This window comes from Corvus kubaryi, unplaced genomic scaffold, assembly GCF_017639235.1.
Source record: "Corvus kubaryi isolate FWS band 111438036 unplaced genomic scaffold, C.kubaryi_AGA036_p1.0 37354, whole genome shotgun sequence".
In the NCBI taxonomy this organism is placed as follows: Eukaryota; Metazoa; Chordata; class Aves; order Passeriformes; family Corvidae; genus Corvus; species Corvus kubaryi.
This window is the reverse complement of record NW_024581116.1, coordinates 16230186-16255502: the sequence shown is the minus strand read 5'-3', so window position 1 is coordinate 16255502 and position 25317 is coordinate 16230186. Positions and strand designations below refer to the sequence as shown.

Here is a 25317-nt window from a genome sequence, read left to right as displayed (position 1 = left end):
AGCATGTAAAGATAACTGTTTTTAAAAGACAGTTGTAAATCGTTGGTAATTTAACCATTTGAAGTCAGGGCTGGCTGATAAAAAACATTGTTTACATATGTTTTGATTTTTGTATGCTGTTTGTCTAACGATCACATCTGGAATGTTCAAGAATATGGTTCTAATACATATAAAAACACATGGCGTAACCAAGAAAATAACATAAAGGATGTACACTCATTAGTCTTAATATTTGTATGTGACACTTGGGAACCATTTGGGTTATATCAGAATTAATTGGGGAGCTTTCAACCAAAAGCTTCTAGTGTTTTACCTCCCTATTTTAAAAAGTGGAAAAATAATCTTTGGTCATCTGTATTTACAGAAGGGCATGCAAATCATCATTATGTAAATTAGATGATCTCGGAGTCATAAAAGCTAGAAGAAAGAAAAGACCTATTAACTCACCTAGTCTGTCTCTCTGCAATGCAAGGTTGTTTTGTAGTTTTTAATGAGCCAGCCTAAGGTGCTGAGGCCACATCCCTTGGGAGGTTATTCCAGGCTAATGGTAATGCGTTCTGATCATAAGAAAATTTGTCTTTCTGTTTCATTTCTCTTCCCTCATGTAACAGTGGGTTTTTTTCCTATCCAATACTTGCTTTTAATCTGCTAAATTCTTTATTGCTTTTTGTTGTATATATTCTACAGACATTTGTCAACTTTAAATTAATCATTCCACTTAAAGATGGAACTGTATTAATTTAGGTTAGTTGGTATGTACAGCCTCCATCTACTTAGATATTTCTGGTACCTGGAGCAGGATGGGAGGTTGGGTGCAAAAATGTTATTTTCATTTTTCCTGTATATATTTTTCCATATATATTTTTTCCTGCAGTAATGTTTTTCCCTTTTCCAGTATTCCTGCAAGTGTCTAATCAAGATCTGGTTAGATATTTTGCATCTATTTCTGTATGTACAGCATTGGGAAAGTAATTATCTATAGTCCCGAAAGGGTGTTCATAGCCTGGGAGAGGAATCCAGTGGAATTGTTACTGTCTCTGTGTTATTGCTGGTCTTCCCAACATGAACTGCCTCAATGAGTTGTTGTACCTCTAAGTCTGCCTTGAAATTAATGAAATGGTGTCTGAACAACCAGGCAATAAGAGTAACAATAGCAACTTAAATCACAAGTGTTTGTTCTTTTCACGTGTTTATTTAAAAACATAAGCATGATCACTTTAGTGCTAATAATGCTGAGGACATGCTATAAAATGCTTAACTGGAGACCAAAATCTGAAAAGAACAACTTCCAGGCTAAATCTAAACTCCTCTCTTTTTTGTACCTATGCTTCTCTAGATGTTTGAGGGAGAGCTCCTGGAAATTTACACATTTCATAGTATAATATATTTCACTTTCAAACCCCAGTTCCTCAACTGCCCGAGCTGTACTGGGCTCTTCTACCTGGTGGGTGGAGCAGGGGCAAGTGGGTTAACCGTCTTCCTTCCTAAAAAGGCCTCTGCAAGTGTTACCTCTGCAAAACTTGTCAAAAATACTTTTGGGCCATTTGCACATCAGCCACAACTTCTGTAGTTCCACCACTCTCCTTCATGAGTAGTTATGTTCCTCCTGGTCCTTTCATACACACTCTTCCATATCTCCTGGTCTTCTGTTTTACTTCCAAATTGGTGAACTTCCCAGTCTCTTTGAAATTTCAGTCTCTTAGGTCTGATTATTATAAGCTTCTGGTTGGTAAGGTGACATAAGTTTTCTGGTTTTCATGTGTTACTTCAGTCTGGGAGGTATTTGTCTTGACACCTTGTTTGTTAAGTTCATAGAAACTATGATGGCGCTGTACCAGTCTGAGTTCCCAAAAAGCCACAGTTCCAGAAGCACCAGAAAAGGCTAAATTGTGGTATGCATATAGTAGTAATTCCAGCATTCAGGCAGTAGATAGGGAATGAAACAGAAGACTCAGTGAAGTAATACTAGCCAGTGAAACTAATTCACTAACTCAGTGAAAGTGTGCATTTGTAAGTGTTCAAAACAAGAAAAAGCATAGGTCATATGTAAAACTGATGAATTAAATGGTAGAAGTGTTCAATCATATTTTCCTTCATATTAGGAGCATGGATGGTTAGAGGTATGTCATATGATATTGCTAGAATAAACAGTTTACCAGCTAAATATTTCATACTGACTGAACCCTATAACTTATACCGAGGAACTGTCAGAATCATTGATGTTACTATTAAACAATTCTTGGAAAATGGGGAAATGCCCAAATACTGGAAACCTGCAGGTGGTGTTTTTGTACTTAAGAAGGGCAAAAGAGAGATAAACCTAGGGAATAAAACAATTAGCTTCAAATCATCACCAAGCTCTGTTTTAATTACGTTGAGTTTGAGGTGATGGCTAGATATCCCCAAGTAATGCCACAGAATGGTTAATGTAATACTCTAATTGTATGCTAATATCTAGTTCTTCCTTTTTCGATTATGCTAGTGAGTATGTTTTCAGAGAAATACATTGTCTTTTTAAAGAAGACAGCATGTCGCCTTGATGAAGGCCCCTTGTTGTGTTCATACCATTTCAAGAGTAGGAGCTTTGGGCCTTACTGAATTTGAGAAGAAATCACTAGATATTTTGTAGCGGAAGAGAAAGATCAGGGTTTTTAGACCAGAGAAAGTCGATTATAAAGTGGTTTGGATTTGTGAGAGAGAAGAATGTGGGGTTTTTTTTCTGTCCTATTACACACCAGGCATTTAACATTGAAAGGTGGCACTTTGGTTTCTAAGTGATTTCTAGGTGGCTGCGCTGGTTTTGAAAGTGGGACTGAGAGTCAGTCTTGCAGGCGTGCCACTGCCAGCTCATAAATTGCCACCTGTCAGCTAAGCTGCAGTATCTACTGGCATATGCTCATAGCCTCTCAAAATCTGAGGTACGGCAGCTCAGTCTAGCCCTCTGGGACCAAAGTTTACAGTAAGCCATATTACCTTGTATTTATCATGGCCTAGCAGTTCTTACCAGGAAAATTAGCCTGGCTCAGCTGGCAGGTGGTAAATGTTCTACATTCATTGTATGTCTCTCCTTGCTCTAAAGTTCTTGGTAGCTGAATTTATGAACTTAACTTCAAAACTTCACTCTAGTGCATGAAAAGGGCTTGGTTTCTCACAGGGCAGTTTCTTCCAGTTTAACATGTGTAAAATTGGTGGCATGAGATGACTTTCTGGAGGTACAGACTACCTTCACTGGCTCTAGAAAACACCAATACACTTTGCAAGGCCGGATTAATTCTATCTGTCTTCTTTTTCAAGGATTTCCTGTGTTGATTTGAAGTGTTCCTTTATGAAACACTGAGCACAATTGGAATGCTTTGTTGGTTTAGGAAAAGACAATTACTTCCAATACTGTCAGAAACTGAAAGCTCTTCATTTGGAAGTGCAATCAGTCCCCAGAAGAGGCAGTGCCTCGTATTTCCTTCATTGGGTAACCACAGTGGCTGATTAGAACAGCAAGTGGCCCTAATAGTTTTTTGAAGGAAATCTCAGGCAGCATTCTACAACCAAAGTTATACATCTGTAGCAGGAAACATGGAGTCATCTGTGGGAATCGGGAAATGAACTCGGAGAAACTGTAATGGAATTAGGAAAAGGAAAGTTGTCGTGTATTTCAAATAGAGCCTTGCATGCATATTTTAAAAGTGCTTGAGACACAAGCTTCATTCAGTAGTATACATTTCCATTCTTCCAACAAAACAACAAATGTTTCATTCACTCAACAATTTACATGATTTAATACTATGATAAATAAAAAGAAGCAATAAACCCCAAAGTTTGAGAAGGAAATTGCAGTAAGTACTAAGATGAATACCTCATTAAAGACAAAAACATGAAACTAAAGAAACTAAAACCCATACTTAGGGTGAGGAAGTCAGGAGGCCATGGCCTTCTCTGAAAAATATCAGTTTGACTTTCACTGTGGTCATTAATGTTCATTCTCTGGTGAAGCATATTTCCTGTTTTACTTAGCAAAATGTGTATGACCCCTAGAGTGTGCTGACATTTAATGTTCTGTAAGTATCATAAACCGAACTCTAACATCCTTCTACAATACAATGGCTCTCTTACTTTATGCAATTGATCTAGCTATGGTAATAACCAGTAATTTTGAACTCTACCTAGGTGAAGCATTCCTGCATGAATTGGTTTACATAGAAACTGTCAATTGTAGATCATTTGCATTAACTATATAGTGCTGTTTAAACTCATGTTGGTTACTTTAAAAAAATTACTACAGATACTAGAAAATTTGGAACAAGGCTTGGCTGAAGATGGAAGTATGACTAACATTACACAGGAAAACAGACAAGGTAGGTATTCTTTAAACATTTTTTTCACAGATGGTGTGTTTTTATTGCTAGCCTAAGTATTCCAGAAGTTTTCACAAGAGTGCCCCAGACTGGCTGAAACAGTAGTTTTGTAGTCTGGTAGCCTACTCAGCCCCTGAAATGATACACCTTGTGCTGCTTTTTGCTGGAATTAATTTCACAGTTTTGCTCTTGATCAAACTCATGCAATAAATAAATTCTTTTTCCTACTTAGGAGAAACAACGTGGCTGTTATCTTTTTGTGATGAATATATAAGTGTATTGGTATTGTAGGTAGATAGATGTTTCATCTTAAGCCTTGGCTGACTGACTCCTCTCAAACCTCATGTCTGACATCACTCAGTTTTTTCAGATTGAACTACCACCATACAATGGCTACTCTGGCTTAGGGTGCTGCTGCACAGGTGGCTGAGTCTCACTGTAGCTGCATGGTACTTAGACTCCTGGAATATCTAAGTCACTCATTAGAACAATATTTAGATTATATGTCAATTATCATGATTTTCATTTTCATGATTTTATGTCCAATTATGTTTTATCCTGTCCTTTCTATCTTAGTTATGTTGCTTCAATAGTATAGGGCAATTTACTGCACAAAAAAGGGTGATCAGGACAAGCTTTTTTTTTTTAACAGAATTTATACTAATGAGGTCATTTGAGTGTACTTGAAAATTGAACAAGATGTGACTTTTTAGACATTGCTATGAATTGTGTGGACCCCTCATGATGCCTAGCAAGGAATCACACATCAGGAAAACAAAAAGCTTTCAGCTTTAGCTACCAGTCTAAGGAGTGTTACCAAGTTCTTTCTAGGAGACCATTCACATGGAGACTGTGGAAAAAAAAGTCTGGCTCTGAGATAGGAAGAGGCTGGGTAGAGTTAGTAGCAGAAAAAAATTATAAATAATTCCTTAAAACTATGTCTATATGGAAGGGTGCAGACCCATCTGAACTGTTCTTCTACCTGGTCTTCAATTTGACTGGATGTAAAAGTTGCTTTAGTGTGTCAGTGTACCTGACTTGATACACCATCTAAATGTGTCCTAAAAATGTGAACACATGGGAGCAGCATATATCAGAAAGGTATTTGCACATTTAGTCGAATGAATACATTTACTACTCTTCACAAAAGATTTAGGAAAAAGGGAAATAATTTTACATTGAAGATTTAGACACAGCACTTCATGAGTTTATGTTCTTTCCTCTTGTATCTGATACACTTTTTGCCTCTGTTCTCCTACTTGCTTTGCCCTGTTAGCACTTTCTGCCAGAATTTTCATCCTTATCTCCACATCTTTTTCTTTTTTGCAACTTTAAAACCAAAGTGTTGATCCCCCTTTAAGGTACAAGGACTTCTTCCTAGCTGTATCATAATCCTGTGTCCTGCAGTCTGCCTCACTCAAGAGTTACTGGCTCCTTGCTTTTCCTCTCTGCTTCAGAGCTCACATGGGCTCAGGAGAAGGCATAGTTAGAAAAGCAGCAGCTAGTAGTTACCAAGGGACATGGCTGCAGAAAATTTGGAGAGATCTCTACATGTCTACTCTGCAGCTGCCTCTAGGTTTAAGACTGCCAAAAAGCCCACGGGACCTTTGTAGAGGCTGTTGACTGCTGTTGTCTGTGGAGGTCAGCCAGGTCTGCTCCCTCTCTGCTTCTTCTTTGCATTTGGAGCTCCAGGAAGCTGATAATGGGTTTGCTTTTTTTCATCTGAGACTTGCTGAAGCAAACCTTATTAACTTTATGTGATGGCAGCCCTAATTCATTATGGGGATTATGCTTAGCATGTAATTTCCATGCTGCTGATGTAAGAAGGTGCAACACCAATCAACTTAGCATGTACATCTCCTCTAGCCTGGAACAGAGCACCTCATTTGCCAGTTTTTCAGCAGGCAGTGAGATTTAGCATTGCACCACTTGCCTGGTAATACGTTCTATAAGATGCCAATTTTGTAACTTCACAATGCCTGTTGAAATGAATAGCAGTGTGGAGTACAGAGCCCTTGATGAAAACAAGTAAAAGCAAATGTTTAGAGTGGAAGCATACCTGCATGGACCTGCAGAGAGCGTTTCAGGCATCTCAGTAAAACACAGTGATCTGCTGTTGCGTTTTTGGTTTTGTTTACTGCTTTGCAGGTTTTCTTTAACCCATTTCTGCCAGTGTTAAGAAGCCTCATCCCACAGAGCTACAGAATTTCCAGACCAGGTTCCTGTTCAGTTTATAGCACAGGCTGAAGACATCTGGTCTGCCTGCTTTGCAGTCCTTTTTTGAGAGCTGTAGCTGGTGCTGATTGTTAACATGAAACCTGGATGTCTCTGGTGTAGGAATCAACATCTAATTTGTTGTCACCTAAGTCCTAAAAAACTGAATGTGATGACCAAACTATGAGGACGGGCAAAAAAGGAGATGCTTACTTAAGTGAAATAATGGAGGGGAGTTATTTAATTATGTTCAGATTTTACAGGAAAGAAAAAAAGGAAATGTGTCATGAAGTACTTGTTCATGGTTTACAGAATCACCTCCATTGGTAGCACTAGGGATGTGTGGTCAAGGGGGAATTTCTAAAACAAAAGCTAGGAGTAATGAATGATTGTAAGGTACAGTAGATGAAATACTGGGTTCAGTCTTGGACCCTACATTATAACCCTCTTCGACAAAGATAATTTGAGAATATTCATGGATTGGGGTTTTCCTCTTTAGGAAAAGCAGTAGACATTTCACCAAGCTCTTCTTACTTGTAATGACTGTGTGCTGAAAGAATTACCTGTGTAATCTGCCGTGCTTCCATCAGAGACTACATTAATGATACAAATGAGTGGTCTCAGTTATCACAATTTTATTGAAATAGCCTCTTCCCCCTTCCCCCCACTCTCTTTCAAATCATTACAGTGACCTTGACAGCTGATTGACTGAGATACATGTATTTTTCAAATGTACTAGAATAGTTCTAATGTTTATTTTTGAGGATTAGAGGAATATTTCTAGCATTGATCTATGGTACTCTAACACGAGAGAAAATAAGGGTCTGTATGAACTGTTCTCTTACAACATCAGGAGTCTTGTCTGCAAAGCAGGAAGGAGAAATCTGCTGCAGCTTTTAATGCTTGCAAGCTCCGGGAGCATAGGGAAAGCAGACAAGCTTGGCAGATTTTTTTCAGCATATCTCTCAGCCAGAGGCAAGCACAAACAGTCCCAGACTCAGACATTTCTCACTCTGCATGTTTTGGCTCTGAAATGACATCTATGTTTGATTTTTTAATTTATCACATTTAATGCTGTAGATTATGTGTTTTTAAACTGATGCTCATTATCACTCGAATCCTTTTATGCACCTTTTGTTCTGATGTTGGAAAACGTGTTGCTTATTTCGGTGTTTAATATTTGGCCTGAGCCGAGAGCTGAGCGACTGTCTATTGCTCTGTGTTGTTGCTTTGTGTATGGGACTCAGAGCTGCTTGAGCAATTCCCTTGGAGAGATGCAGAATTGTCTGATGCTGCAGCAAGGCTGAGGATTAAAAATTCTAGGCTAAAACCCAGTGGTGTTAACAAGGGAGACCTTTCAAAATCGTAATTCATAGGACCAATAATTGATGGCAAGAAAGAACCTCTAATTTATTTTTGCAAATTCACAAGCTGCTCTTACTTTGCAGCCTCTGTTCAGCTGTGGAGGTCACGTCTGGGCCGGGTGATGTACTCCATGGCAAACTGTCTGCTAATGATGAAGGTACGTGGGTGGCAGAACTGCAGAGGTACCGTATATTCCAGAATAGAATGTCAGAGAAAATGCAAGTGAATTACTGGTGCAGAGATAAGGGAAGACTACCTGACAGTACATGAAGGTTTTGCTTAGTGAAGAATTAATTAGGCTTAATAATGTCTTATTTAATAGATAGCTATTTGCACTAATGTTCTTTGAGAATATATCTGTACTTACTTCTCCCCAAATCATCCTAGAGAACATGCAATAACAATACAGAATTTGCATTTTTAAATTGAAATTTTCAAACACTTAACTAAATGCTCTAATTGAAAGTAATTATGTGCTCTGCCTTTTACAAATTGTGCACTAGGAATGTTGCTCTGTTTGTGAGGATTAATAACACTGTAGCTTTTGTATCTGATGGAGATCCAGAACATCTAAATACATCCTCCGTTGTCAATCGATCTCAGTTGTAATATGTCTTCTTTCAAGTTTAAATCCTCACTAGTGGGTAGGGGTGGAAGAGAAAGGAATAAAAGCAGAAGTGACTAGCTTTCACTACTGAGGTTTTTTTTTCCCTTGATTCCTCCTTACATTTTTTAACCAGTTGTACTCCATTTGGTGCAACACTCTTAGCTTCTCCTTGTATTCGGGAAGTAGAAATAAAACAACTTCTGCTGATGGTGTTTTGGTTAGGGAAATGGGTGTTGCCACTCTTGCAGCAAACTGCTGTTATCCTGAGCTTAGCTGTGCTTTACAAATCAATTAGCAGCAACAGCCTCGGAGCAGGGCTGTCAGCAGTAGAATCTTCACAGGCCAAGATGTGCACTCCTGGCTCCCTGCACTTCGATTGCCCAAGGTCATGCCAGACCTGATCCTCTGATGTTTACTGAGCTACTTCCCAAACAAGGCTCCATTCTTAATATTACAATACCTCAGAAAAGTATGATTTCTTCCTTTTTTTTTTTTTTTTAAATACAAAAGCCAGCTATACAGCTTTACACAAAATGGAATATCCTTGTTATGAGAATTAGGGGAAATACCCATTTGTTTTCATGATTTTATTGCAATAAGAACATTTCTGTCTTGAATAGAAATAATTGTTCATTAAAACATGGGGTATTTTTAAGAGTTAGTAAGCATCTGTCTTTTGAAGTAGGTACATGATATAGGTTCATTTTTTTAATAATTTTCAGTAAACAAGTGAAGAAAAGAATGAGTTGCCATTCCAAATAAAGTAGAATATATAAATAAGAAAATGCTGGTATATTTTCAAGAAATTCACTTTACTTTTTGCTGTGAATTCTTTTTAACTCACGTAGTATTGTTTTTCATGTGTACACACAAATCTACATCCATGCACGGTTCTCACCTTCCTCTGGTTTGTTCTTGTTAGTGCTATTTTCTTTGAGTAATAGAAATAAATTTGTGAATACCAATTACCATGTTTTTGGAAATGATATTTCAGAAATTCTGCAGCTCAGATACTTCTTAAGACCAGTTGTATTTAGGACCTATCTCCCAGCTGTTAATTTATAAATTTATGGTTCACAATAGCTTCCAGGTTACCCACAATTGCATGTTAATGCATAATTACTTCCATCTGAAATTTGCATTTCAGTGCACTGGCTATAGGTTAGTTGTGGGTCTTTCAGTTTTCAGGAATATCCCCAGACCATTCGAACATGCAGCAGTACTGTAGTCATCTTCTCTACCTTCCAGAGTATTCATTATGAATCTATTCAAATAAGTTTTAAACACATTTTTGTAAGTTCTTCCATGAACAATTATATTAATTTAACATGGTTCCACCTTTTTTTGCTGCTGTATCATCTACTTTAAAAACTGCATTTGTTTTTATTCTGGTGTTTCACGTGTGTGTAATTTAAGAAAAAACTATTTCATTCTCCAAGTCAGAGCCATCTATTGCCATCTAGTGACCATTTACAGTATTGTAACATTATGCTTGATCTGATACTGTTACGTGTTACGTGTGCAAGTAGTTGATGATGAAGATAATAATAATAATAATTTATTAAAGTAAAACAATGTGACTTTGGTATGAATAAAAACCCCAAACTTATTATCTCACTTTTACCGACCGCTTTGTTTGGCCAAAAAAACTACAGTAGTATCTAACAGGGAGCAATCTTGTCAGGATTGACAGTTGAAAATTAAAAAAACCCACTTTGATTATATATTGGCCGTATAACTATTTAAAGCTACTTTAGTAATCCTCAACTCTTGGTTAGGTTTATTTCATGTCATATCTTTTCAGCATTACTTACCTGAATCAAAGGATTCTGCTTATGTAGTACAAAGATTTTTGCCTTTTTAAATATGCCTCATTGGTTTCATAGTTAAACATCTCCTTAAATTATTGAGACGGGGGGGGTATATTAATTTGGAGATAGCGAGTGAAGGCAAAGTGTTTCACCCAGACACAGGAAATCAGTCATGTTTCCTACACCCTGGGACTATCTTTCCTAGGTGCTGAATTCTGCCTGTTGTGTCCCTTTATCTGTGTGACCAGTGACAATTTGGTAGCAGTTTAAGGCGGTCTTAATATACCTTTCTTTCCTGTTCATCTCCCTTAATTTATATAACCTTTCTTAAATGGATTCTACCTTCCTTCTGTGCACCACTGTTGGACTTAACCAAATGACAAAGAAATGGTGGATCTCAGTCATATTAACTGGTATCAAACAGCTTTCCCATTTCCTGTGAACAAGGGGCAACTTAAGGAAAGATGTGGAAACACAGCAGGAGGGGAAGGGGAGAGGGAGACCATGTAACCTCTCACTGTAGACTTCCATTTACAAGAACTGTGGGCTTAAGTCACTATGAAAGCGTATCCTGAATATAGCTGCATGAGGGGAATATTAATTTAACATGCAAATGATGATGTGCATTGCTTCATTTCAAAAGTCTTATCTGCAAAATGCCTATCACTTTACTAAATCGCCATGGAAGTGTCTTAAGAACTTTTTAAGTTCTTTTCATCTGAGCTAAAATCGCTTTTGACATTATCTTACCAGACTTTCATCTCTCTAAGGAATAAACACTTAAGTATTTTCCATATATATTATAAATGCCCTCTAAATTAAAGGCACATTTTGTGCTTTTTAGTTTTCTTAAGTGTTGTGTTAGCTTTTGTAGAACTTGCCCTTCGTAACACAAAAGCATTAGAATTGATTTTAATCTGGGTTGTCACAGTTTGAGACAAATTAAAGGAGATGCTCTGGGAGGAATGTCCCCTCCAAAGAAAGCAGGTTTCAGCTGCCTCTCCCCCACCACATTTGGAAAGAAAATTCCTCAGAGGAAAGTGAAAAAGGACAAGAAGTTATTTTTTTAACAAACACAATGCACGCTGGCATGGGAAAAGAGTAATGCTAAATAATAGAACCTCTCACTGTGGAGAGAACCTGGGTAGATTTCAGAGTCCTTTGTGGGTGTGGCTTTCTCCTCTCCAGAGCTGGGGTTCGGTGTGGGCCCCTGCGGGCCAAGGTCTGCACCTTGCCTCCCGGTGTGTTCTGGTGTTGCTGAACAGTCCGGAAGAGAAGAAGAAGAAGCCAAAGTCCCAGGGCTCTGTACTTGAGCTAATGAACAGGAAACTAGCTGAAAAGCAAAAGGAATGTAACTCTCTTCTCTGCTGGAGAAGTGGAGCAGCCGGGCAGAAGAAGCCAGCAAGCTTATCTCTGGTTTTGAACACAGTGCCGAAGGAATTCCACTGGCTTCCCCCCCATCTTAAAAGTCTGCCTTAAAGCTAGAGAAAAGGCACAGGATTCATGTCTAGGCATAGGGCAGCGGATACACATCATAAAGTCACCCCAAGACATTCCACCCCTTATCCAATATCATTGGCTCAATGTCCAAACTAACATATTCTAACTGTACACACACACATTAATACATACATATAATACAACTAAAACTGTACCAAAAAGGAGTTAACAGCTTGTGCTAGTGACACAAGAGACTGATGCTTGAGGACTTTGGTTCCTCTATGATTTAAAGGAGAAAAACTGCATGAATCATCATGTCCTGTGCCTGAGTGCTGCAGTACAGCTCTCAAGATTCATAGCACTGTGAATCTCTGCTTTCATAACCTTTCCACAACTGTACTAGATAGAGAGGAAGGATAACTTATCCCTGTCCTTTCTCCCCAAAATAAAGTATTTATGAACTATCCACTTCTATAACTTAAGATTTTTAGTCATAAGGTTTCTTGAACTTATTCTCAGCATTCTACACATCACGGTCATTTATGCTTGTTTCTAATTAAGTACTTACGGTGGTGATGAGGGAAACATGAAAATGTGTAATGCAGTGACCATGAAGGGAAGTACAGTTACACTGTGGTGCATTAAAGGAAAAATATACTCCAGTGAGTAGGTCCAGTGGCTTACTAGAACTATTTTGGATTAGTATATTGTAATGTTAACCCCAAATTTTCATAATAAAAGAGGTACTGAGTTATAAAACAATAGGCCAATTCTCATTCATATCCTGAATAGTGTAACTTAAGTCCTCCTTCTGGGATTTTTTTACGAAGGTGCGGAAAACTGGAAGGCTCTTAATCTTTTGAAATTAAAGACCATGACAATATGTCAGCCCCATCTCTAAGTCTTAAGATCACAGGCTGTAGTCATTGGGGTTTTTACTGGCGGTACTTAATATGTTTTACTCCTCACAACCACACCTTGTATCAGTCAAGACTTCACTCCTCAGAGGTGGTGTGTATTTATTATTCCATCAGACAATCTTTGTTGTATTATGTCACATTAGCAAAACTGTGAATGAAACAGTCTTTAGTAAGTGAGACCAAATATCATCTATTTTACTATATGCTCCATCAGAAGGAACTGTCAGATAAGATGCCTCTATAACTCACCACTGAATAGTATTGTTCTGTATCACATGTAGGGTATTCAAGAAATCTCCTAATGCTTTCATGATAGAGTGGGGAGAAGAATAAATGCATATTAAACTCACTGTGGGATCCACAGGTGACTACAGAATGAGGTTGTATTTAGAAGTGAGCCTAGATATGACGATGTTTCACAGTTTCATCCTGGGGCCATCCTTGCTTTTGCCTTTGGACATAAATAATTTAGTCTCTTTCCATCTCCTAGAAGAAATGGGTCCCATTTCTGTGACACATACTGCAAGGCATGGGGTGGGTAAGCACAGATGCAATGTGCTATCCTGTTGTATGGAAAGAGGGTGCAGTGTCCACCAACACAGTGCATAGACTCTTAATGTTCACCTCTACTCTCACATTTTAGGAGCTGTCAGTGTTTATGTACTCGTAGTTGTAATGCATATGGTGTTGGAGATAACATTAAGGAATGCAGAAAAGGAGGGGGGTTTCTTTGCCTGACTAGGCCAAATCCATTGAGCCCCTGCAGCTTGGGCCTCTTAAGACATGGCTGCTTATTCCTACCAAGGCTGGCTGCTATGTACACGAGAGAGCCTGTGCTGCTGTGATTGTGCAAACACTGCCCACTCATGCAGCTTCTTGTGGCTGAGGCTCTTCTGCTGTCAGTTCATGCTAACCTGTAAACTAAGCTGGCAGAAGCACTTTCCTGTCAACTTGCTGCATGCTCTCCTCGGAAGTGTTTCTGCATCAGTTTGGGGATGTGACTGCAGAGCCCCAATCCCTCGTGGTTGTGCTGTGCATCTTTGTTGTGTAGCCAGAGCCTTAGAGTGTGCACAAGAGTGAGCACTGGGTAAGGGGCAGCTTTAGACCACAGAATTTGATACAAGAAAATTATTTCTCTAGTGACCACATTTGATGCTTGAAGGGATTGAAATCACAGTCACAGACAATCCTTCAGATTTAGTGGATTATACTCTTGGAAGAATTAATAGGTGCTACAAGCATGGCTGGGGTTCCTCTAAAGAGCTAGATCAAAGGGTCCCTATTCCAAGTTTTTTATGCCTGCCTGACAGTCATACTCCATGATCAATTAAGTCCTTTACTGAGAGCTGTTACAATGAAAATTGAGTTTTTCGTAAATCATAAATTCATGAAAAATTGTGGTTGTTTTAATTTCATCACATTTAAGTCATGAATTATAAATACACCAGAATTTAAATAAATATGCTTGTGTATATGGCATGTTGGTTTTCCTTAAAGTCTTTTTATTACCAATAATAAGTGTGAACTTGTCATGGCATGTTAGAATTGGAATAACCTCTAAATGTTAATAATTAATTGTTCAGAATTAATCATTATACCCACAGTATCCAAGTTGTTTGCAAAAGAAGGGTCCTGCAGAGGGCTTTCCTGGGCTGTTTAACTCACCTCCTACAATTACAGGACATGTAATTTCTCTCATATACAGATCAGACTCCAAAGATACGTCTTGACTTTTTGTTTGTATGAAACAATTAATATATTTCAAATAGAATGGTTTGGGTCAGAACAGACATTTAAAGGTCATGTAGTCCAACCTACCCCTGCCATGCACTGGGACATCTTGAACTGGATTGAGTTGCTGAGAGCACCAACCAGTCTGACCTGGAATGTTTCCATCCAGGGATGGAGCATCCACAATAGCTCTGGGCAACTTGTTCCAGTGTTTCATTGCCCTCAGTGTAAACAGGTTATTCCTTATATCTAGTCTAAGTCAACCCTGTTTTAGTTTAAAACCATTATGCCTTGTCCTATCACAATAGGCCCTGATATATAAGCCCATTTCAGGTACTGAAAGGCTGCAGTGAGGTTTCTCCAGGCTGAACAACCCCAACTCTCTCAGCCTTCCTCCTTGAGAGGTGTTCCAGCCCTCACCATTTTTGTTGCCCTCATCTGGACCTGCTCCAACACATTCATGTGTTTCCTGTGCTGAGGACTTCAGAGCTGGGTGCAGGGTTTACATCCTTTTAAATGCATCCTCAGGAAAAGGAATTCGTTACACCTGGGGAACATTGCTTCCTCAAACTAAGCAGGAGATGAAGAAAAACAATCTTTACTAGTAGCTGTGATCACATTAGGGACAAGTTAACTGAGTACTATAATTTGACCAAGAAAAATGGAAGGGCAGAGAGTATCCCAAGATGTCTGTGTAGTTCTGAACGATTATTCTCTGTTGTCCTTTGCTTTCTAATGCCCACCACAATTCTTGTATTAAGTTGAAGGGCAGGACTGTTGGGAAGCACCAAAGTGTTACAGCACTCAGCCTTTGTTTGGCCTGCCCCTTGTAAGCAAAGGCAGGTGCTCTCTGCCTCTGCTCACGTTTCTCCAAGCTGCAGCAACTGAGGCTGGCACAGTCCTGGGCCAGTGGATGTTTATAGCCTGTCTCAGTCAGCACAGAGCACAGGCAGTGCCTCTTACCTCTGCCTGCCAAACCACGTGGCCAGGCTCTGAAAGTCATGTCCTGCCCAGGTCACTGAATTACTGCAGTTCAACCATGAAACAGCTGAACTGCAGGAACCAGTCACATGGGCATTTCTTTCCAGTGGGAAATGGGAGCATGGTTTTGTTTAATCTTCTGTCACTGGTCCTTAGCTGGAGGGTATACTGGCACTCCGTCTTGAACAGGCAGATCTCGGAGTGGCCTCCTGCCAGCACGGCCTTTGTGCAGATGTATCACTTGCAAAGCTTTCTGGAGATCAGAACTAGCCCTCCCCTCACTTAGTTTTAGCCCAAATCCATTTTCTATTTAGATTACCTGCTTTTATGCACTAAAAAGCCCAACAGTTTGGGTGGAGGAAGAGAAAATGTCTTGTTTCCTTTGGTAGTAGTGCTAGTTTGTCATCTGAAGATGTGCAAGAATTGCAGTTTCTGTCACATGATGCTTTTCACAAGAGCATGTGCACAGGCACTTCACAAAGCTTTTGGAATATAGTTTGTTAAACCATGTAAATTACATACATATTTGAAACATGAGACATTTCTCAAGTATGTATACTCCCAGTCACACAGAAGGTGCTTGACTTCCATCCTAAATCATAATCTGAGGCGTAAATGTTCAGAGTTTTAGTTTGTGGCATGATCCAGTTTAAAAAAAAAAAAAATCTCCTGTGTATGCAGTTCCAGTATAACTGAGAAAAGACCAATGTAAGTCAGCTACTAGTGCCTACAGTGATTGATAGAAATTCTGTCCCACTGACAAGTTGCAAATGCTTTAATTCTATTGGAATACGTCTTTACAAAGAAGCTGACAAAGGCTGAAGTATTCTGAGCTGAAATACCTGATTGTATGCTTTTCACCCTTAGGACTATGTGCTGGCTGTAGATGCTTACCACACCGTCATCAAGTATTACCCACAGCAAGAACCTCAGTTGCTGAGTGGAATTGGAAGGATTTTCCTTCAGGTACGCATTTTGTTCTAAATTTGTTAGGTAATACTGCTGTTGATAGCTACATAGAGAATAATTGTTGCATTTAAAACTGTAGCTGTTTTTGTAGGGCACATGTCAAATTGCAGAGGCAGTGCTCAAAACAAAAACCCTTCTACCATGTCAGATAAAATTAGGAAATATGAAGCACCTATAGTATTAAAAGTACATTAGCAAATAAAGAATATGCTGTAGAAAGTTACACTAGTACTTTGGTCAAAATGTGACATTCTGCTTTCCCTAAAACTAATGGTAAAGCTCCCATTGACAGCAGTGAACCAGAATTTCACTAAAAATTTCATGTCTCACTGCCTCAGACTGCATGCAACTCTCAGTCACACCATATATCTGCAATCTTCATCTAGAAAAAAAATCAAGAGTGTCCTTCTGTTGTCCAGATGATATCCCTGAGAAGACAGGGAAGGGCACCTTAAAAAAAAAAAATAAGACAGTACAAGTATAATAAATGTCCATGGAACTGTATTTAATAAGTAGAAATAGATGTCTTTTTGTTTTTCATAAAAAGATGCATCTACATAGCTATCTGATTTTTTTAATTTTTAGTATCTCACAAGTTCTTTGCAGTTTCATATTTCTGATACTGATATTTTAAACTTTTCCTCTTTTATCTACTTACTTTTATTATTAATGATAAATCTAATTTTGGATTGTCATGTATCTATAAATTATCTTATTTGTGAATTCCTGTAATAAAATTATATTGAAATTGAGTAATTTACTCTTAATAGAGAATTATTAACATTGTTTGCTTCAAATCATAGAATGTCATTCAAATTCAATTATGGGTTTTCAGTTCTCAGCAGGAGCATGGTTTCACAGTGTGGTAGACATGCCTGTCTTTGAAAGTCTAGTTTAAAGGGGATCTCCATCACTTTGGAGCAATTTTATGATATTGGCTGCATGCATTAATTATTACCTAAACAGGGAACATAGTAATTATGCATATTAAAGAATGGTACTGTGAATATGCAAAATACTAAAGGAAATACAAGTTATTAATAGTTCTGGTCTTACTGGGAAAATGACTGGGTACGTTACTGGCACTGCCTTGCTGACAAGAGTGTCTGCCCTGATGTCACACCCAAAGTCTGTTTGTCACTCCTTTACTATGGAGACATTTTCACTCCCATGAGGAAAGCATCTCCTAACTTACCGAATCATTTGAAATCACTGCCCTCCACAATGTGACAACAGGCCTTCAGTTCTTAGGGGTCTTATTGTCAGATCTGGACATAGCTAAAGGGGGTGTGAGGAATCCTTGATATTAGAAGATATCTAGAAGATAGACGTTAAAAGGAATAATTTCTAAATGCAAATGCTTTCCTTTCTTCTAGCACCTTAAGGAGATAAGGTTTTATTGCTTGGCTTGTTGTCTTTTTCTGTGACAAAATCTTCAGCTCTGTCTGGGGGGCACTGGTGCAACAGATGCAAGATTTTGATAAGAGAAATAGGCAGTGTGCAGGTAATCCAAACCAAGACGTTCAAATTAAAGAAGGATAAATGTGTTGCAATCCTGGGCATCATCATTTTGGTAAGATAACCCTGTGGTATGTGTGCACTGTTGACAAGGCACTCCCTGGAAAAAAAAATAAAATGTCTTGCAGGTAAAATTGGAAAGCAGTTTTCTCATATTCAAATGTCACAACTTCTCAAAAACAAGTAGTAATTCCCAAATAATCTCAGACTATGCCACTAACTTTGAACATTTACCAAGAGAGGCTTTAAGGCAGCCAGATTCCAGTTGCTTATCAGTCACAGACACTGTTTGACAATAGACATCATACATATGAAACAAAGCCGTAATGTAGAATAAAGTGTAATTCAGGAGTTTAATAGAAAAAAATCTCAACCTTTTTCAACATGCAAAACTTCGCTTTATTGGTGATTTTTTTTTTTTTCTTAATTAAATTGAGCTAACTGGTCTAAAGCATCTTTATCTTCACATGTAAATGGAGCATGAGGAGGTCGAGATGTGATGTATGGCCTTTGTTGCCTTAAAAAGTGGGAAATGAGAATGAGAGAAGTGCAGAATGGAGGAAAAGACAGAGGCTATCACAAAGAAATTTTCATACGGACTGTAATTCTTTCAGCAGTCACCTGATGTGTAAAACAGAAATTCACCTGAAATGGAGAAATAGTGAATACATTTTAGTCTCTAGGATTATATTGTGTAGTGCTCACTGGCCGACCTATCCAAAGTTGCCATTTGAGTAAGTACACTAAGAAAGAATTTTAAAAGCTGCCTGACCTTACCTTCTGCAATAGATTGCTGCAAAACTGAGTCAAAAAGCAATAAAAAATTTCTAGGAGTACTTAAGAAAAATAATCTTGGTTTCCAGACAAACAACAAAGTTAAGCACGTAGTATATTGGAGGGTCCTTGTTAGAGGATAGGATTATTTAAGGTTAACAATAGAATCTTCATTTATGTTTGATGTGCTAATTATTATTAGATACTGAAGTCATACTTTCTGAACTAAGTTAAATAAAATTAAGTTATAAAGACCACTTAAATTGGTTAAATTACTTTAATGACTAATTAAAACTAATTATTTCTTTTAAATGGTATTCTCCACGAAAAAATTTTAAAAAGTAAACTGTTTCCCCTCTGTGGCAAAAATGAGATTTAAGAGTTTGGCATGTTTGCTGAGAAGATACAAGATGCTGCTAAGAAATCAGAACTATTCATGATCACAAATAATGTCTGATTATTATCAAAGCATATTAGATTTGGATGCATCAAGCTCCCAGGAGAGCAAACTGGTAGCTTGCTTTAGAAATTGATTGTTCTCATGGTTAAGGGATTCCTTCTAATTTCCAGGCTAAAAATACTCAAGGACAGATTCATTTACACTTTGCCAGCATTATCCTCTAGTTAAATGCCATTATTTTCATGGTGATTTACATCTTTAGTGGTATTTATAGAGAGAAATTGTATCCTTTGTCTTTATAACTGAATGTATGGTATTTTAGAATGAGTAATATTCGGTTTTTTTGAGTCCAGTTACATAACATCTGGGAGAAATGCATCTGTTTCATTAGAAAAGTATTGGGTATTCCAGAAATGCTTGGTAGATGGACAGTTGCATCTTTGACTGCAGTGTTCAATTGGATCATCTCCTAAATGTAAAGAAGAATAATTTCTTTATATTGCCAAGGGCTAAGTCTTGTGGTTAGAGGTGAAGCAGTATCTGTTATATTAGTGGTCTGAGTAGGGCTTTGGGTACTGCCACTGTGATACTCCCATAAGCAAATTGGGAAGAAATCTAAATGAAGCCTTCAGATGGATGTTTGCTGTCTCTGAAAAGTGCAATTGGAAAGTCATTTGCTGATGACTAGAAGGACTTGCTAGATGATCTTGTCTACAAGGATCTCTTTAGGGTTTGTAGTGTTTGTATTTTTGGTTAGGTAGTACTTGTATGATGAAATATGAAGAATGCTTGTAAAATGTACAGATGATGCCAAGCTGGGAATGGTACAGACACTATGAAGAGCAGGATCAGAACGCAAAATAATCTTGACAAGTTAAGAAACTGAAATGTTAAATTGGCTGTGATTCGAACAGCAAAGGCAAAATGCTACCAAAGACTGGGAGTAATATACAAATACAAAATGGGAAGAAACAACAAGCCTATTCCCTGTAGAAAGGAAATAGGCTGAGGGTAAGAAAACTACACAGGAGTAAACAAATTGGACTTCCAGATATTTGCTATAAAAGCAAAATTCGTATTCACATGTGAAATATAAAGTGATTCCTTCTTCTCACTGCTGGTGAGAGATCAGTTGGATTGTTGAGACCTCTTAGGTGGGCACTCAGGGAGGATGTAAAGTAACAGGGGAGAGTTCAGAGAATCCAGAATGCGTTTACTTATGAGAAAGGGGTAAACACTGATTTGCCTGCAAATTGATTCTCATTGTAGAAGGGGAAGAAAAAAATTTTCAAGTATGCAAAAGACCGTAAAAAAAGAGGAGTTGCACATTCTCCCCTACCACTATGGACAGGACAAAAAACGGAGGTAAAAAGTGCAGTAAGATAGAATGTATTTTCTAATACTAGGGCAATTTAAGAATTCTGGATTAAGTTTCCTAGTAAGACTCAGATGTGTAATATCCACCATCTGAGAGCTTTAAGGAGACTTCAACACATTTGTGACAAACATTTTTCATAATTTTGTCCTGTTCTTAAACAAACAGGTGGTCTCTTGAGGGCCCCTTGAATCTCCCCACCTGAGGACTGCCTGGTTTCCATGGCTTTATGTTTCTGAACTGGTTTCATTTTATTCCTTTTGATAGATTCTGATTCTGATTGATTTATTTTACCAAGTAGTAAGTTTTCATCTTCTTCCATCTCTCCAGCCTGAAAAATACACTGCTAACTTATTTTCAAAATAAGTGGCGTTTGTAGGTTACGGGCGGGATCGGTCGGGACGGAGACGGAGAGATCTCTATAGGCAGGTCTTGGGACACAGTCGGTTTACTGTAAAGGCGTGGGTATGGGGGCACTGCTCAGAGCTGCCAGACTCAGCTCTGAGCAGGCCCAAGAGAGTAAGCAGGTGAGAGAGAGAGAGAGGGTGTAAGAGCAAGAGTGGAAGTAAGGAAGGAAAGGAATGAAGTGGAAGTAATAGTAAAGAATGCCTGAAGTCCTGGTTACAATACAATAAATCATCTTCTGCACTGAATATTCTAATTGTCACTAACCAATCTAATACAAGATACAAATCCTATAGCATTTACATACAGCCTATAAGAGTTCTTATATTACCATAGAGTGTTACATCTTAACTTCTAAAAACTACTCTTTGGACCCCTTCTGCTGAGCTAGTAGGGTCTGCTCTGACCCTTGGACCGCTTGCAAGCAGAGGGTATTGTTCAGTCAAGAGGGGATTACCTTCAGTCGGCCATACCATTGTTTTCCAGTTGTTCAGTAACTAAGACTTGGTATTTCAAAAGTGGCTTTCATTTCGATGTTGCCTGTAGTTTTCATATTCCCAAAATCTTTTGTCAGGCAATCATATTTACAAGGTTTTCCTGTTTCATCTTCCCCAACAGGCGTTCTTCAAGTATTTTTTTTTTTCATCTCAAAGAGCAATGTATGTAACATTCCTTTAGGTGAAATACCCCTTCCTTTTTAGAAATCCCCTTTGCCATTCCATCTCCATCAAATCTGTACTTCTTTATGCCAGTTTTAAAATCTCTCATTCCTTCATCCTGCTCGAGCCACTCATTGGTGTTTTTTTAATCTGCAAATGGACCATCTTCCCAATATCCTCAGTGGCCCATTGCACTGTAGTTGTTTTCTGACATGTGGTGTGATGCACTGAAGTCATCCTGTGGCCCCTGACTATGACCCAGAGGCTGTGGGTTAACCTGGTGTGGGTCCTGTGCTACCTACAAGGCCACTGGTGTCTGTCTTCCCTTCCTATGGAGTAACACCCCATCCCTTTGGAAGTAACTCTGACCTTTTTTCATTTTCACCTACTTTTTTGAACTGTGCAGTTAGTTACAACAAAAGAGCCAAATGAGGATATGGGGCCTCCCTGCCCTACAGTCTGTGAGTGCTCTTGAGCCCCCAGCTGAGAAGCTGCCTTAGGCAAACTGCACATGCTTCTGTGGTGCTTTTCATGACCTTAACGTGGCTCTTCAAATACATTGTTTTGCAACAGGTGTTACCCAGTCACCTTCGTGTAAAAAGATTGCTAATGGATATGTTATATATGATTTTGTGTCGTTACAAGATAAAATCAGGATGTATCTCTTCTTATTGTCGTAACTTACTTATGATTTTTCTGTCTAGATTGGAGACATAAAAACTGCAGAAAAATATTTTCAAGATGTTGAGAAAGTGACTCACAAATTGGATGGACTACAGAGCCAAATTATGGTTTTAATGAACAGGTAGATCATTTAATAGCTAAAGAAAACTTTTTAAAATGTAGTTTTACAAAGTATGCAATGTGATCCTTAAACTACCCTTGAGACAATCCTGTTCTCTTTCTCTCTTTTATTTGACTTCATCTGTCATAAGTGAGACTGAATGGCATACAGACTCAGGAGATCTCTGTAACTTGGTACAGTCATATTATTCTGCATTGAAACTGCAATCCTTCCGTTGATTTTACAAAGCTTTTTCTCATTCTTTCAGGCACTGCATATTTTCACTGCTTTTTTTCAATACACGTTTGCATAAATAACTCTTAGGAGAGGAGAAGTTATTTTGGGCAGTCATCCTATAATCAGATCTGCCAGGAAAGTACCACCCAGTACCTTCAAAGGATGCTTGAATACACTGTAGTAAATGGAACTGTGTGATGGGGGACTCACTTTGCAATGGTTAGCACATTGGCTTAATATATTTAGAAGATACTATTCAAAAGTGCTCTGAAAATTATATGGCTAATTTTATGAAGAGAAATAATTCTGGGAAGAGAGTATTTGCATTTAAATTAATAAAAACACAATGAAGACTGTTGCTTCCATAGGCAGAAAATGTAATAGCTGAGTGATCCAAATTGTCATTCCATTTGTCTGTAAATCAGCGTCTCCTTCACACTGTGAAGAACAAATGTCAGAAACTCTTACATCTGTAACAGGAAAAATAAAAAATGGTGTCCATTCATTTTTAAATGTATTACCTTGGGTTTTTGAGGAGAACTCATTTATATGTCACTTACTTTCTAGAGCATTTCTCCACCTTGGTCAGAATAATTTTGCAGAAGCTCATCGATTTTTCACAGAAATTTTAAGGATCGACTCATCAAATGCTGTGGTAAATTTTCAAATTGCTACATATATAATGAACGCCTAAATTATTCTTGTAATATGTCATGCATGGATTTAATTAGTACTCGGAGTATGCTCAGAGCTTTACAGAAAAATGGGATGTGGCATGTGTGCCAAAAGGTTTTCAGTATACATAAGGATAAGATGGAAAATGGGATGGGAAATTAAGAACCAGTCTGTATGAAGGGCACGAATACTTACGCATGCATGTAGAAATTCTGAGACACTCTTCTTTTACAGGATCTTTGCAAAAGCACTTTTTTTTGCACTCACTGTTTTTAGCATAGACTTGCATGTCAGAAAAAGAAACGGCAGCTGCCAACATGTATAAAATTAACTTGATTTCACACAACACTGAAGGGATATTGTAGTTTTAAACGTGACATTTTTAACACATTGCGTATCAGAGCCTTGGGTTCCTGTCACAAACTGAGATCAAAGAGTTCTTTATTTACCTTCGGGTTTTCTAGACCTGGTTTTCAGTGCATGGTCATGTAAGAGTGGTCCCGAGAAGTCAGACAGTTTACCCCTAGTAATCTGATCCAAGGCCATTTACAGACTGAAGGCACTGAGTTTAAGGAACACATGAATGGCATCATTTTGCAGGCTGTAAAATAGTGTGTATTATAATCACATGAGATCAGTCAGTTTTCCTGAATGGACAGAAAAATGTTTTTTTCTAAAAGGCCATGTTCTTCCTTGATCTGCAACTTTCAGAGTATATGAAAGTTTCTGCTGCTAAACATGTTATATCACTTTGTACTGTTGGAATCTTGAAGTAACTCATAAAACCTGATTTGTGTGGTAAGGAAACTGGAACCTGACTTGATAATTTATGATGTATTTAGACTGCCCTATGTGCTGGATTTACGTGAAGTCATTTGTAAATGCTTTTGGAATAAGAAGATATCATCCTGTTGCTTATGTGGACATGTAAGCCAGAGAGAGAGAAAAACACTTCTGAAAACATAGTGAAGTAACGAAAAAAAAAAATCTATGAAAATGATTGCATGTAGAGACTCATGTGGTTTCTGAAATTTGTTTCACTTGGCTTTCATAATTGACTAATGTCCTGTACTATTTATATTTCATTTTAGACTCTGTCTTTTAGAGTTTCAGCTCTTAGAAGTCAGCAGGTCTTAATGGCAGAGGGTAAATCTTGAGAATTTTAAGAAGAAAAGGATAGCACTGTATAATTGATAATGTATTTTAGTTTTGCACACACATGCAGAATAGTAATTCTTAGCATACAGTAAATATGTTGTAATTGCAGATGATAGACTTCTTTTCCTTCTCTCTCATCACTTGTAAATACATACATATATATATATGTATTTATAAGCACACTGTTTATTTACAATATGTTTTTCACTAGGCTAACAACAATGCTGCTGTTTGTCTTCTTTACCTGGGAAAACTGAAGGATTCCCTCCGGCAGTTGGAAGGAATGGTTCAGCAGGACCCTCAACACTACCTACACGAGAGTGTCCTCTTCAACCTGACTACTATGTATGAACTGGAGTCATCTCGCAGTATGCAGAAGAAGCAGGCACTTCTAGAGGCTGTAGCTATCAAAGAGGGTGATAGCTTTAATACTCAGTGTCTCAAGTTAGGATAGATGATTTCCAACTAATTTTTCCCAGCAAGGCTGATTTTTTAAATTGTATATACTCTTGCTAATGTGTAAATGTGAAATAAAATTTATTCAATTATGAATATTCAGTGGTATTATTACAGAACCTGTCACCTCTAACAGGCCTGTCATTGCAAAGACTTTGTGCTGACCTAGAGCCAGCTTCATCCCTACAGGTCTGTTACTGTCCAGTTACTCTTCATTACAGTGCACTATGTTATATATATATGTATATATATATATATAATCAACTACTCAGATTATTTTATGAGAAAAACTGAATTTAACCTTATATTGTCTTGGTAATTTTTCAGTAGCTATGAGCAAGCCACATGAGCTTATTTCATCAGCTAAGAGTTATTGACAGAGTATCAGTATGTGTATTATGGAGAGGAAGTTCTGAATGCACCTCTCTTCATTTGCTTCTACTATGTGTGTCTCATTTTGTCCCTGTCAGACTCCTGAGTATTACACCT

At 38.1% G+C, this 25317-nt stretch overlaps 1 protein-coding gene across 6 annotated transcripts in view; it reads left to right on the top strand.

Moving 5' to 3' along the window:
* TRAPPC12 (trafficking protein particle complex subunit 12) overlaps positions 1–24924 on the top strand; it is a 49467-nt gene extending 24543 nt beyond the window's left edge. For 5 of the 6 annotated variants that reach the window (XM_042033086.1, XM_042033085.1, XM_042033090.1 and 2 more), the window contains exons 7-12: positions 4277–4349; positions 8012–8085; positions 16286–16384; positions 22223–22323; positions 23107–23194; positions 24584–24924. In XM_042033086.1, the coding sequence (XP_041889020.1) occupies positions 4277–4349; positions 8012–8085; positions 16286–16384; positions 22223–22323; positions 23107–23194; positions 24584–24826 (678 nt within the window). In that variant the 3' untranslated portion in view covers positions 24827–24924. Of the gene's footprint in view, positions 1–4276; positions 4350–8011; positions 8086–16285; positions 16385–22222; positions 22324–23106; positions 23196–24583 lie in introns of those variants that run through there. The other variant, XR_006016884.1, reaches the window with a different exon arrangement.
* Positions 24925–25317: the final 393 nt, after the last annotated feature.